The sequence below is a fragment of the Dermacentor andersoni genome, chromosome 2, assembly GCF_023375885.2.
Source record: "Dermacentor andersoni chromosome 2, qqDerAnde1_hic_scaffold, whole genome shotgun sequence".
Classification (NCBI taxonomy): domain Eukaryota; kingdom Metazoa; phylum Arthropoda; class Arachnida; order Ixodida; family Ixodidae; genus Dermacentor; species Dermacentor andersoni.
The window spans coordinates 111,877,460-111,890,133 of NC_092815.1; the positions used below are offsets into that span (position 1 = coordinate 111,877,460).

A 12,674-nucleotide genomic window follows, 5' to 3' on the forward strand; every position below is an offset into this window, starting at 1 on the left:
TCCAATAAATCGAATAGTACATATTTGATTCGTGAATCAAATTATTTGAAGGTTCACTATGTGATTTGATTCGCTGATATACGAGTATTCGCACACCCCTAGTGAAGATGCATCATTTACACGGTGCAGGAGCTCTGAACTGTGCCGACAATCTTGGAAATCATGTTCACTTGGGTGATATTGCCCTTGGGGAGTTGGAAGGCAACTTCCTTCAAGTACTACCAAGAGAGCAATGAGAAAAGGCTGTAGCGTCAGAGAGCTGTGAGGCGGGAAAATCTAATTGGCCTAACTGCATCTTCTCAGTACGTCCAAATGCAATGCAATCCACCTTTTTCATGTTCCTGTGCTGCCCTCTGCCGCACGCCACTGGAAACGTTTTGGAAGGGTGCCGTGGCTTTCACCGGTTGATATGTGTACTTGTGTCCATGTTGAGTGTGTGTGAGTAATGGCTTCCCAAGGCTGCATGTCATTCCTGGATGTCAAGTAGCACTCATTGACTACTGGGTGAGCAGGCCTCATTGCGCTGTTGTGCTAGCGGCGCAGCAAATAAAGGCACGTCTGCCTATGTGGCTGCCTTGGCGTTTGTTGTCGCACTCTGCTCTTGCATCTCACTTTTTGAATTCCTTTAACACATTCATTAGACATTTCGTATATTCAAGAAGTCTTCAAGCGCAGCCTTCCAAGTCGGATTTGCCAAAGCGATGCATTTGTTTACATTGACATTTACAGCCACAAGTTGTTGTTAGCTTCGGATATTGTGGGAAAGGTGCGTCGCTGATATGAAATAATGTCAAAATGTAGCAAAACATGCATATCTGCGCATATGAGCTGCATTGTTCCACCCTGAAACGAGTCAATATCAGGGGCCGAGCCACTTAAACAACGGCAACTGTGATGCAGACACATATGTTACGGGCTGTTATTACCGATTCTCGCTTTTATTTAACTTCATCACACAGTTTGCGCGTGCCGTAAGGTCTTATTAGAGAAAACTGTGCTCGGCACGAGCGCTTGAGAAATGCGAATGTCGTCGCTGACGTGACTGGCAACTGAGCGAGGCGGTTCTTTATGCTGCTGTACCGAATGCACTGTCTTTTGTTTACAGTTTGACACAGAGGTAAACAATGCTTCTGTGGAATTCAGAAATGTGTCAGCATAACAACTGGTACAGACCCACCAACCTACGTAGCGAATGCAAGCGGCAACCCTTGGGAACTGTGACGTACAGATGTTGCCATAGCACTGTGTCGCCGCTTGCTGCTTATTGTGTACACACTGTGCGAAGCGACGAGTAGCTGATATTAAATCGCTATAGGGCCACAACTGAACTATAAGAGCAGTTTCCTTCATCGTAAACCATTTATTTTTAAGTTCAGGTTCACCAGTAGTGGGTGCACGAACTCAACGGGGCTAGGCCTAACCCAACCATCGCTAGACAGGATCAACATTGGAGAGTTTTAGCTTGCCTGGTATTCAGGTAAATGCAGGCAGACTGGACGTTTTAGCGGAGGGGTGGAGGCGTTAATGTGAGTGGCCTGCACAGTGCAGCTGCCTGGTGGGGCAGAGCTCAACCAGACAAGCACAGGTAATATTGCAGTGACCTAGTGTATTTTACTTTGCTGCTGGTGCAAATTTCGGCAGCAACATGATTATGCCGCTGCCGAAATTTACACCAGCAGCAAAGTAAAATACACTAGGTTTTTGCAATATTAGCTCTGCTTGTCTGGTTGAGCTCTGCTCCCCCAGGTGGCTGCACCATGCAAGCCACTCACGTTTACATCTCTGCCCCTCCAGTAAAACGACCAGTTCGCCTGTGTTTACCCAAATACCGGACACATTAAAACTCTCTATTGGCTCAAACATCATGTATGTGGCTTGAGTGAAGCTTGCTTGTTTCAACTTTGAAGGCATGTTTCGATGCGTTTTGAGCGCAATTAATTATATATACGAGTGAAAACCACGTGGCTACCGCGTTGGTTGCACACTGATTTTGTCGGTGCTGTTGGTAAGAAAGCCCATCGCGCTACGACAACTCATGCCTGTAGGTAGAGTCTTCATTGACCTGATATGATAAAATGGTCTCGGCAACACACTGTGCTGAAATGTCAGCATCTTGTCGGCCTTGTATCAAGCCAGTGTTACCATGCCTTAAACGAGCGCGTGAAGCCAGGCACACGTTGCACCACCGGCAAGAGAAGGCTGACGCTGCAAGAAGACTTCGTCAGCAAAGACCGCCATAGCGATAAGGGCCCCCATGTCGCAGAAAATTTGGTGCCGGTGTCGGTGGAGTTGTCGGCGAGTGAAAATTGCCGGATATTAGGTAATATATGTATATGCCATGCCTTTTTATGACATACGATATATGCGGGTTATAACACCATTCTAACACTAAGGTTGCTCATACCTTGTCTTACATTCTTAACAATGTTATTCCTCGGAATTTTTAGGATGACAGCCCACAAATGTGGGCTGTCACTGACAATGCACTCCTTTTATCACTGACAATGCATTTGTTTTAAGTTAATTTTCAGACTTAAATATTAAAAGTGCAAAACAATAACAGAAACCTGGAAATTATGCAGCAATATTTTTTGGTGCGGCTGTGCATACCACTGTGACCGGCCCACGCAAGAGGCCGCGTTTCTACCAGAACGCTTGCCTTAAGGCATAGCGATTGCCACTAGCGTCTTCCGGTAAACATTATGGTTACATAAGCTTCAGTTGCAGGGAAGGGTGGGAAGCAATTGGGAATCTTTGAATGCTATCGCATTCCACTCTTAAAGGCGAAGCCTAAGCGTCCAAGTTTTTCAAGTGTCGCCCAAACATAACACAGGGGCTTATCAATAAATTTGCTAGCCATCAACATAAGGTGACAACTACGTGGCTCCCGGTGCAGTCCGGACAAAGCCCTGGCCACTTTCTGTTCAGAAGTGGAGTTGCAGTCTTACGCTATGCACGTTTTCGGCACCACACTGACACAGAACTAAATACCAGTGCAGTTCCAATGCAGTACATGGCATGAGTGTTTGCTGCAGTGCATGTCCATGCGCTTTTGTTTGACGATTTTGTACAAACATACTGAGTCATTAGAGTAGGTCCTTCTGATCGTTAATTGATGCACCTAAGTGCTTCGTGTAAAGCGTGTAATTTATTAGGTTTTAAAAATGTACATCGCTGCTGACCACAGCACACTGCTCGAGTGAATTTTCAGCCACCCCTAACCATTTGACAGAAATTGCCCTAATGATGCTAGTAGGGCGAGCTGATTGGCTGCCCAGGGCATGTCATCAGTAATTTTTCCAACTTTATGGTGAACAAATTTTGTTCATAATAGTTGGAATGTTAGTTAGTTTGTTTCCATAAAAAGAAAGTAACAGAAAGACAATGCACAAGGACCATTTCTCACTATACTTAAGCACTCTTGGCACAAAGCAAGTGTTGTCTGCTTGTGCAGAGCGATCAGGTCGCTCGCATATGCCTAGCTTGAGTTTATGCCTCCACCCATCCGTCGAAGCGCCCATTTCGTCTGTGGTTACTGGAATACGGACACGCTCGGCGCTGTGACAGAATGCTCGCAACGCTTCGCTGCTCGCTGCTTTAATAGCTCTCGCTTGGGGTCGACTGCCAAGCTGCTGGCGAAGAACTTTGAGAGGCTTCGCACATTTGCTCCTAGACAACCAGAAGTAGACGACATGATGTGCCATCATGAAGCAGAGGCAGCAAAGAGCTTAGCCCTGATCACTTGGCGAACCAGTTGAGAAAAGGGAGAAGGGTGAAATGGAGGAGGGTAACTTGTAATCATCCATAGCTCTCTTAATATGAGGTGCTTCGCACAAATTGTGGTGCGAATGATTAACTGTAGCTGTACCCTACACGTACACAAAATTTGTTCGAACCGTTTCAGGGGTCCTTTACATCAGACCGCGCAGTCGCACGTGCGTCCGTTACAAAACGTTTTGCAACTAATCCGCTAGGGCAGGGTGCATGCACCATCGCACCGTGAAAAAGGTGGGTTGTCTTTTTATTACCAGTTGTTGGTTGCTATTTATCAACCTTAGAGAGTAACTAAAACATATTTACGCAATGGTGGCAGCATTCCTATTCCACATTTGTCACAGCTGGAGCTTTCGTTTGCCTTATCTCCTTTCAAAAGAAGGTAGCCTTTTTTTAGAAACATATTGTGGCTGCCGAAGTTTTTGTGCCTAGTGTTGCTGGTGTTAACATTCGCTTCCAACTGCACTACATGCAGCAGTCTTGTTATGGATAAAGTTATCGGGACAAAAAACGGACTTTGTTTTAAAAGCAGAGGTGCCCTAAAAAAAAACCACCACGCAGAAGGTGCACTCTAGCAGTGTTGGAGTTTGTATAAAATGTATATTTATACAAAGCCATGCCTAATAGTGGTGACATGACTGTGGCAAAAGAGCAAGAACTCTCCATCTATGCTGCACGAAGCAGTAGTACAAGAATTTATCACTTTTCGCTTTGTGCCAAATGAAGTTGGGTGTCATTCCAATTTGAATGATTTGTTCCAAAATACACGCAGTGTAGTCGGTACCACAAGAAACTCCGAATAAAGGGATTTCACTGCAGCAGTTTATTATCTGTGCACCATGTGAAAATCAAGTATTGAAATTGAGCAGTGTCATGTGCACATCTTAAGTCAGCTGATCATATTTTGTGCAACGATCAGTGAAGCAGTGTGATACACATTGGTCAAAAGTGCATGTTTTGCGAGACACTGCCTTAGGAATTCAAGACAAAGCTAGCACAAGTGTTGTGCACCTTCACACAGAAATTGCCGAGGTGTGCACGTGTGCACACTTGCGTGCATGTACATTTGGAGTTTTAGTAGCATCTCGGGGAATAGTGGGCCAAGTAGTAAAACACGCCATTTTTAATTTTCTATTTAAACTTTATAACCCTACCAAGAAGCTGAAGATTTTATCATAGTGTACAATTTTCATTAGGTAATAGGGCTGAATGTAATGGAATGGCATATTGGCAAGTGTTCTTATATTTTCTGTGCTTTTACATGAAATCAAAATGTGAAGAGCAGCGAGAGGCTTAGAGCAACAGACATCTACAACGAGGAGGGGGGCGGGGTCCTTTCTCAAAAACATGTTTGTTGCTGATGAGTGTCCAATCCTTAGACTACATAACCTCACTTTAACCACTTCCTGATGATAACCTTTAGATTACAGGTGTCCAAGAAAACTCTCAAAATATAGAAAATGAGTTTTTCATCTCTGCATTTCTACTGGAAAAGATGTACATGTACTATATAGAAAAACACATTATGCACAAATAGAGCATGCAGGCCCTTATGCGATGTGCTAAATGCAGCAGAAGCATCCATCTTTTTTTGTTCAGGTTCCACTCAATGTACCTGCCATTTTATCTCGACGGCAACTGCAGCAGCTTCATTTCCTCTTGAGCAATGCTGCAGTCTTTCCTGCAACTGACTGAAGCCAACTCTATGGATCTATGACCCCATCCCTGGGACAGTAATGTAAGAGTGGCAGCAGACCAAAAGAAAAGAGAAAGAAGACCACACGTTGGCAAAAGTGACATCAAAACACATTTTAATGGCTGTGCATGTAATACAAACCCGCATATATATATATATATATATTTATTTATATATTTATATATATTATGTACAAAAAAGCGTTGCACTCTCATGCACAAGCAAGACAACAGGAAGAGATGCAGTGGCAGGAGGACCAATAGGCAGGCAGGCAGCGGACACTGGCACATACGCGACGGCCCTCTCGGAAAGCGGCAACAAGGAGAGCCACACGCTGTGTCCCGTCAAAAGTTTCACCAGCGGCGACAATGTACAGCCGCTCAAACTGCCAACAAAGCACAACACACTGTGCCGACCGTGACACGGCAAACACTTCGAAGCACAGTTTCTCCTCACTCCAATTACAAAAGTTACGTTAAACTCTGCAGACGAAGAAAGATGTATAAAAAGGACTCCCATATTCCCCCTTGCATTTTTGTGCATTGCGGTTTCCATCAAGTACAATCTTTCGACTTGCCTTGTAAAGGAGACGTCACATGTATGCAACAAACTCGGTAGCCGAGCTTCTTGATATAAAAAGAAGGCTGTGCACTACTGCAACACAGACTGAACAGAACAGTTCATGCAAAAATGTATGCAATTTGCTCGTTTTCCAGACGTAAGCAGCAGCTTGGAAAAGAAGAAAGAAGGGAAGGAAAGAAAGAAGGCATTGGCGCACTGCTTGTGCAATGAGGTAAAAAAAGGCCCAGGCAAAAACAGAGAGCCAGTGGCTGCTGTGAGGCCATGACTGGAAAAAGACTAACTGGCTTAGAAAAAAGCTACAATAAAACGTGTAGACCACTTTGATTGGTTTTGAGTACATTACCTAAAATCAAGCTCGGGATGAAGTAGTGGTGACTAGATGCTGCAGTTTAAAAACGGGCCATAAAAATTGAAAACCATGAAAGCGAAAGGAACACCGCTTCTGTGCCAGCACACATGCAATACAAAAAGGTGTAAATGACATACAAGAAAATAACACAGACTTGGTTTAGAAGAAAAAAATGAAGGCGAGGCATAAGTTAACTTTATCTTTCACTGCACCACAGACCGGCTGCAAGTGTGCTGCCCTAGCACCAATCATTATCTGAAAAAATCTGTGCAGAAAAAAAAAAAGGGGGGGGGGGGGGCACTGCACCAAGCGCCTCCAAGCTTAGTTGCAATGCCTGCAGTTCTTGTGGCTAAGTTTAAATAACTACTTTGGAATACTTCTGGTAAGATAGTCCCACGAACAGCATATGACGGAAGGCCAAAGTGATCTCCCATTCCATCATTTATAACTCTAAATCTCTTGGCTCTGGTGACAGTTGTCGCGCAAGTGCGCATCTAAATGTTGCATTCTCTTTCGCAGCTGTCGCATCCTTGTGCGAGGAAAAGACTTGCTATGCTCTTTCCTTAGGAAAGACAGCATGACGAATCTGCTCCATACAGGAATATGCTATACATCTAAGCAAATGCCAAAGAGTGACAACACTCTCTTGCTTAACCTGGTCGTCTGCCAAAAAGTGGTGCAAAGATATACAAAGATGGACATTACACGTGCCGACGGGAAAGTTGGCACCATCGAAGTTAACATGAGCCATTTTTTTCTTTGCTTGATTTGCACACTAACAACTCTGCTTATGCATGAGCCTTGCTTGGAGGCATATGAAAGCCTTTCACAACTAATAATCGTCTGCTCTCTCTCTCTCGTTCATAATTACTAACAAGGGAACGGCAGTGTTATCATAATGCAGCTGTAAACGACCACGCTTTGAAATGCCTTCTCCTGTTTATAGTACAATAACTGCCGACCTTATGAATCTCATTGGGAGGGGACAAACGCAGCAAAAACAAAGTGCCTAGCACTTTGCGTGGTATGGAACAAGTGCACACTTCAATGTGGGTCGTTGTAAAACCTTAGAGGGACACTCCCTCAATTCTCTAATTTTTCTTTTGCCCCACTTGGTGTTCTTTAACAACACGGTACTACATAGAAAGTGCAACAACACGGCGGATTTTTTAAAATAAAATCTGCATAGGGGAAGAAACGAAGTGGAGGAGGAGGAAGCTAAATCTTTATGCACTGTGCTTTCACGGCGCTCTTATATAAAATGGAGTCGTATAGCTTTGCCACTATAGATTGAAACCCTGCTTTCTTTAAAATACAGTTTTTGCCCTTCTCATCGTACCCAAATCTAGCTTAGCCACAGAATAAAGTCTGCCCAAGCACGACCACGAGCACCCGTAACAAATGCAGTTTGTCACTTCCAACTCGTTTTACAACGCCCACCACGCTGCTCTGCAGCGTTCGTGATCGTTACTTGCAACTTTTAAGAGAGGCGTGGCTGACATCACACCGTGTCCTGAATATTTAACACTTCAGAGGTCATCTTTTCTTTTTTTCTTTCGTTCTTTCTTAAGGTTTTTCTATCTTTTTGTCCTTTCCATTTTTTTTATAAAGGTTCACCTTGCTTGCGTATTTTCCACACTTTCTCGAGTCTGTTGTTGTGGACACATCTATGTACTGTCACTTTATGCTTGTTGTGTCTTTCTGTCCACCACCCAGTGTCTCACATTTGTGAACACAGACGGCTTTGGTCGTCTGCACTCCCTTCGAAGAACCTTGCTTTGTGCTGACCGAGGGATGCATGCTCTGGCCAAAGGCGAGAAAGGCAGTCTCAGAACATGATCTCCTTGGGCTCTGTCTGGTCCTTGACATACTGTGTGAACCGCTTGAGGAACTTGGGGTACTCCCGCTTGTAAACAGCACGCAGCACTGATGCGGGGGCCCAGCCACCAGGGTTGACTGTGCAGAAAACATACAGAGAGTGCTCTCATTTAAGTATCACTGTAATGCTGTCGAAGTAAAAAAAAAAAAAAAAAAAAGAACTGCAATTTTTTTTTAGTATGTGAAACAGTTATGGAGCTACCACGTTGTCATGTGCACTAGCAGTGTTTCATATAGTACACTACGGGTTGCAGAAAATGCCCACAGCAGCATGTGAACCATCTGCTTTGCAGAGTTGTGGATTTTCCTGTCCTGTGTCTTCCAGTTTATGTTGCTGGCTTTGCTTCGTTATTTTCAGAGCATGTCTATTATTGTCTTGTGTACAGTAGCATGCACTGCTATTGCTGTAGTGCAAGGTACTGTGTGTGTTACTGTGCATGTTAACAAGGCAATGCTACCTTTAGTGCCCGCACTTTATTGGTGTTTTGTTGTCGCAGTTGGTCGGAGTGCCATTTTTTTATAATGGAGGGTGCTAATATGAAATCGAAATAGATTACTTTTTTTTAAAGGGGTCCCCCTGAACCACCTCTCGACTTGGTCAAAAAACATGGTCCGTGGATAGCATACACTGCTGTGAACATCTCGGCCAGGTTTTGCAGTCGTGCGTGACGCCTAGAGCTCACAAGCAGAGCATGAAATCCCCTGTTTCTTAATCCCTCTCTTTACAACAGAAGCCTACTCCTCACTCTTTTCTGGATGCTTCATTTCATAATATAGAAGATTCCCATACGCGACTGCTATTGGCAAATAGCTGACATCAATCAAGGTGGGTGTTTGGACAGTGAGCTTCTTTCTACTGTTACTATGCATATTTATTGACGCAGTTTAACAAAAGAAGGCTGAAGTTAGCCAAAATCTGCTTTTGAAGGTGGATAAAAAATGTGCACAGCTTGTACTATTGGCGCAAGGCTGGAGTCAACAGTGCAACTTGTGGTCACCTAGCTTTTACATGGCTTGTCTAAGTTGTTTGTAGGTATTGCAAGATTATGCTAGGTTTTGCTAAGTTGTTGGTAGGCTTAGCTAAGTCATTTCTAGGTCTTGCGAGGTTATGGTAGGTTTTGCTAAGTTGTTGTCTCGGCGGGCTTGACACTGGAAGTTTTCGAGCAGTTGCAGGCCGGGATCGCTTTCTCGGCGACGTCGAGCATTCAGGCGCCGACTCTCGCCAAGACTTAAGCGTTCCCTGGACTGAAACTCGAATCCTCGACTCGGCGTTGCCTCTCCTCAGCCTCAGCTTCGGCGCGGTGTTCTGGATCAGCTCGACGGTGATGCATCGCTTCTCGCTTGGCAGTACGGCGCGCTTCCCTGTAAGTCGCTGCTTTATTGGGCGTCTGGACTTTCTTCAGTCTTCCCATGGCAGCAGCACTTCCACACGGAGTAGAGGCGAGAGGTGTGTTGCCGCACCGGCTGTTCCGAGCTTTTACTCGCCTGTCACATCACGACTCTGCTCTAAGTGTGTGGGGTGCGAGGAAGTTACCTGAATAGGTGCTTTTGCAGGTGGTTGCTAGGCAATGCAAGGCGGCGCAAAGCTGGGCTGAGTTTTCTAGTAATGCTCCATGGCGAAACTAAAGCTTAAACAGCTCCGCTGTTAATAATTACATACTTCCAGAAAAAGCTGAGTATCGTATGGTCACGCTTGGCTGCGGCCACCCGCATAGGAAATAAATTTTGGCCACTCAGCTTATCGGTGTCGTAGCCATCGGGTCTCGCTAATTTCAACTAGTTTTGGATGCTTAACCAGCCTTGAACTATGCAAAACTTAAGGTCAGACCACACACACACGCACACACTTGCCAGCGCACTCACTCCTGGCCGCTTCTGGTTAGATGTCTTGGCAGCCTTCGCTCCATATTAAGCTATTGATAACGCCTTAAAATGCGCAAGTTGGATGTGGCTACTATATATCAGTCAAATTGGTTCAGGACAAAGCCGGTCTGTACCACACAGCATGATCAGACTGGAGCATATGAGTACGAACATGTACTCAAGCCCTGTCATGCATAAAGCAAACATTGCACATACACACTACAGTTATATGTAGCTGTGGTCTGCTACATAGCGTAGATTCTATAACTGCCATGGGGTGCCGCGACAAGTCCGCTGGGTGAGCGCACTGCAGCTCGCTGAGGAAAACCATGTTCGGCATGTTGTAGGTGCCAAAAATGGTAGTGGCATCTACGTGAACATCTAGAATCAAATTTGAAATGCACACCACGGTGACGTTCAGTAGGCGGAGTGCTGGTGGCACGTCCTGCTTTGCCATAGCCTTTGCAGTGCAAGGCATTGAAGAAGGAGTGGAAGCACTGTGAATGGGATGTTTGAATGCCAATGACTCCGCTTCTACTGAATGCAATGAGTACTTTTTGTGGGAAGGTATTTCTGAAATAGCCTATTTTAACTTCAAGTACATTTCTCGGCCTCTATAAAAAGTGGTTCAGGGCCCTTTAACTCTAATGTGTATACGTTTTCTTCACAATATGTTTACAATTATTATCAAGCAACTACAAGCACAATATCATAAATGGAGCTCTGGAGGCCTCTACAACACCTATAGCTGCCAGAGAAATGCAGCATGTTTAATACAAAGGACAAGTGAGACCAGCAGGCCCATATACAAGAGAAAAAAATCTATGCTGATACAATAAAATACTGGTATCTGTTCTTCCGAACAACACTGTAAACAATTAAAATCTGTTCCTTTATCCAATTTCGCTAAGGCAGACATATACCCCCGTCAAGTGGCCAAGTTAAGTGCACTTAGGGAGGTGCACTTCGGGACCTTGAGTGACACTTTAGGCTATGCAGTTCTAAACGAGAAAACAAAGCACACTCACAGCAAAAAAAATATATGGCGACAGACTAAGAGCGCGTTTTTTGACGATGTAGATTCAAAAGAAAAAACTTCTAAAAAGTTATTGTTTTACACTGTATCATAAATAAAATAAAGTTAGCCTATTTTTTCCCAACAACAGTACAAAAAGATTTTTTATTATAAGAGGTTGCAAGTCAACACCGGACAAGACGAATGCCTAGCCTATCCAGAACAACATGGCGTCGTACGACGAGACGGCATTTGACCCTGCTAGAACAGAGTATGAGCGAGTTCTGTTCTGATTATTTTGTTAAAAGCTGTTCAACAACTAAAATGAATTTCTTTGTCCTGTTTTAATGCATTACATTTTGTACCATTGGAATCGCTGGCAGCGAGGCTACGCACTCAGCCAGCAAAGTGCGTTCTGTGAATGCACTCTAACCGGAGTACACTCTTCTGCAAGTACACTCTACTTGTGATGTTTAGATTTGGGGAAGCGCACTTAAACCGAGTGACAGTCTCTATAAGTGCACTTAATTTGCCCGCTTGACAGGGCTAATAATCATTCCTTTGACGCTATGAGTTACATCAGGTTAACCATTGTGCTGCTTCCTGTCAACATGTTATCAAGAATCACTCTTTTGTAATCTTACTACCGGTAAGCTCATCTGCAGCACCAAGGCGTTGGTGCCCTGACAGTTCACTGTACAGTGAAGCCCAAGTGGTGTAAACAGAAGAAAGAAAAGAACTGTGGTAATAAGAACAAACAAAAGCACACAGTTCATTGCAACATGACAAACAAAGTCATAGGAGTCAGGTTACATGTTTCACTTGCATTATTCTCGCTATTCAAGTCTGGTCCCTAAATCTTTGCATACATGAGCCTTAATGTGCACTTAGTGCATATGTTTTCAGACATTAAATAAAACCCGTCTGAATGCTGCAAGTCATCTTAAATTATGCCTCAATGTAAACGTGCCAAAGTGCTATAAGGGCAATTAAGCCACTATTTGTATATTATCTTCTTTTTTTTAGTATGTGAGCAATACTCAAAGTATAGTATAGCTTAAAACACCACCATTTAGCTTCATTAATGACCGTCTGATGTATCAATTAACTAACTGCACCCCTTGCCAGCCTCCAACTTTTGCCAGTGTACCTTTGCACCTTGCATACGGCAAGGTACAAAGATTTCCTGCGAGTAAGGAGGTCCACAAACAAGATTTTCCATAAGGCCTGAGGATGAGTTCGTATCATTGCTCGAATGCTTAATGGTAGAGCCCAATGCATTGGGTAGAATACCTTTCAAATAAATTTGTAGCGATGTTACAAGTATAGCCTAAAGAGCATTTTTAGAATAGAAATTACAGGAAAATATTTGCATTACGTTTGTGAACATATGGCGACTAGCTCAAATCAAGCATCTTACGATAGCTCACCTGGTCGAAGTGAATACTTTTCGTTGATGTGATACTCACTAAAACAGTCTCATCTCTTTTCTTTTTTTTAACCTTCTGACAATGCTC

The 12,674-nt window shown here is 43.9% G+C and overlaps 1 protein-coding gene across 1 annotated transcript in view; it reads right to left on the reverse strand.

The window, feature by feature from the left end:
- Positions 1–5,563: 5,563 nt before the first annotated feature.
- cert (ceramide transfer protein) overlaps positions 5,564–12,674 on the reverse strand; it is a 55,863-nt gene continuing 48,752 nt past the window's right edge. Inside the window, exon 12 of the mRNA XM_050188133.3 lies at positions 5,564–8,357. Coding sequence (XP_050044090.1) covers positions 8,230–8,357 — 128 coding nt within the window. The 3' untranslated portion in view covers positions 5,564–8,229. The remainder of the gene's footprint in view (positions 8,358–12,674) is intronic.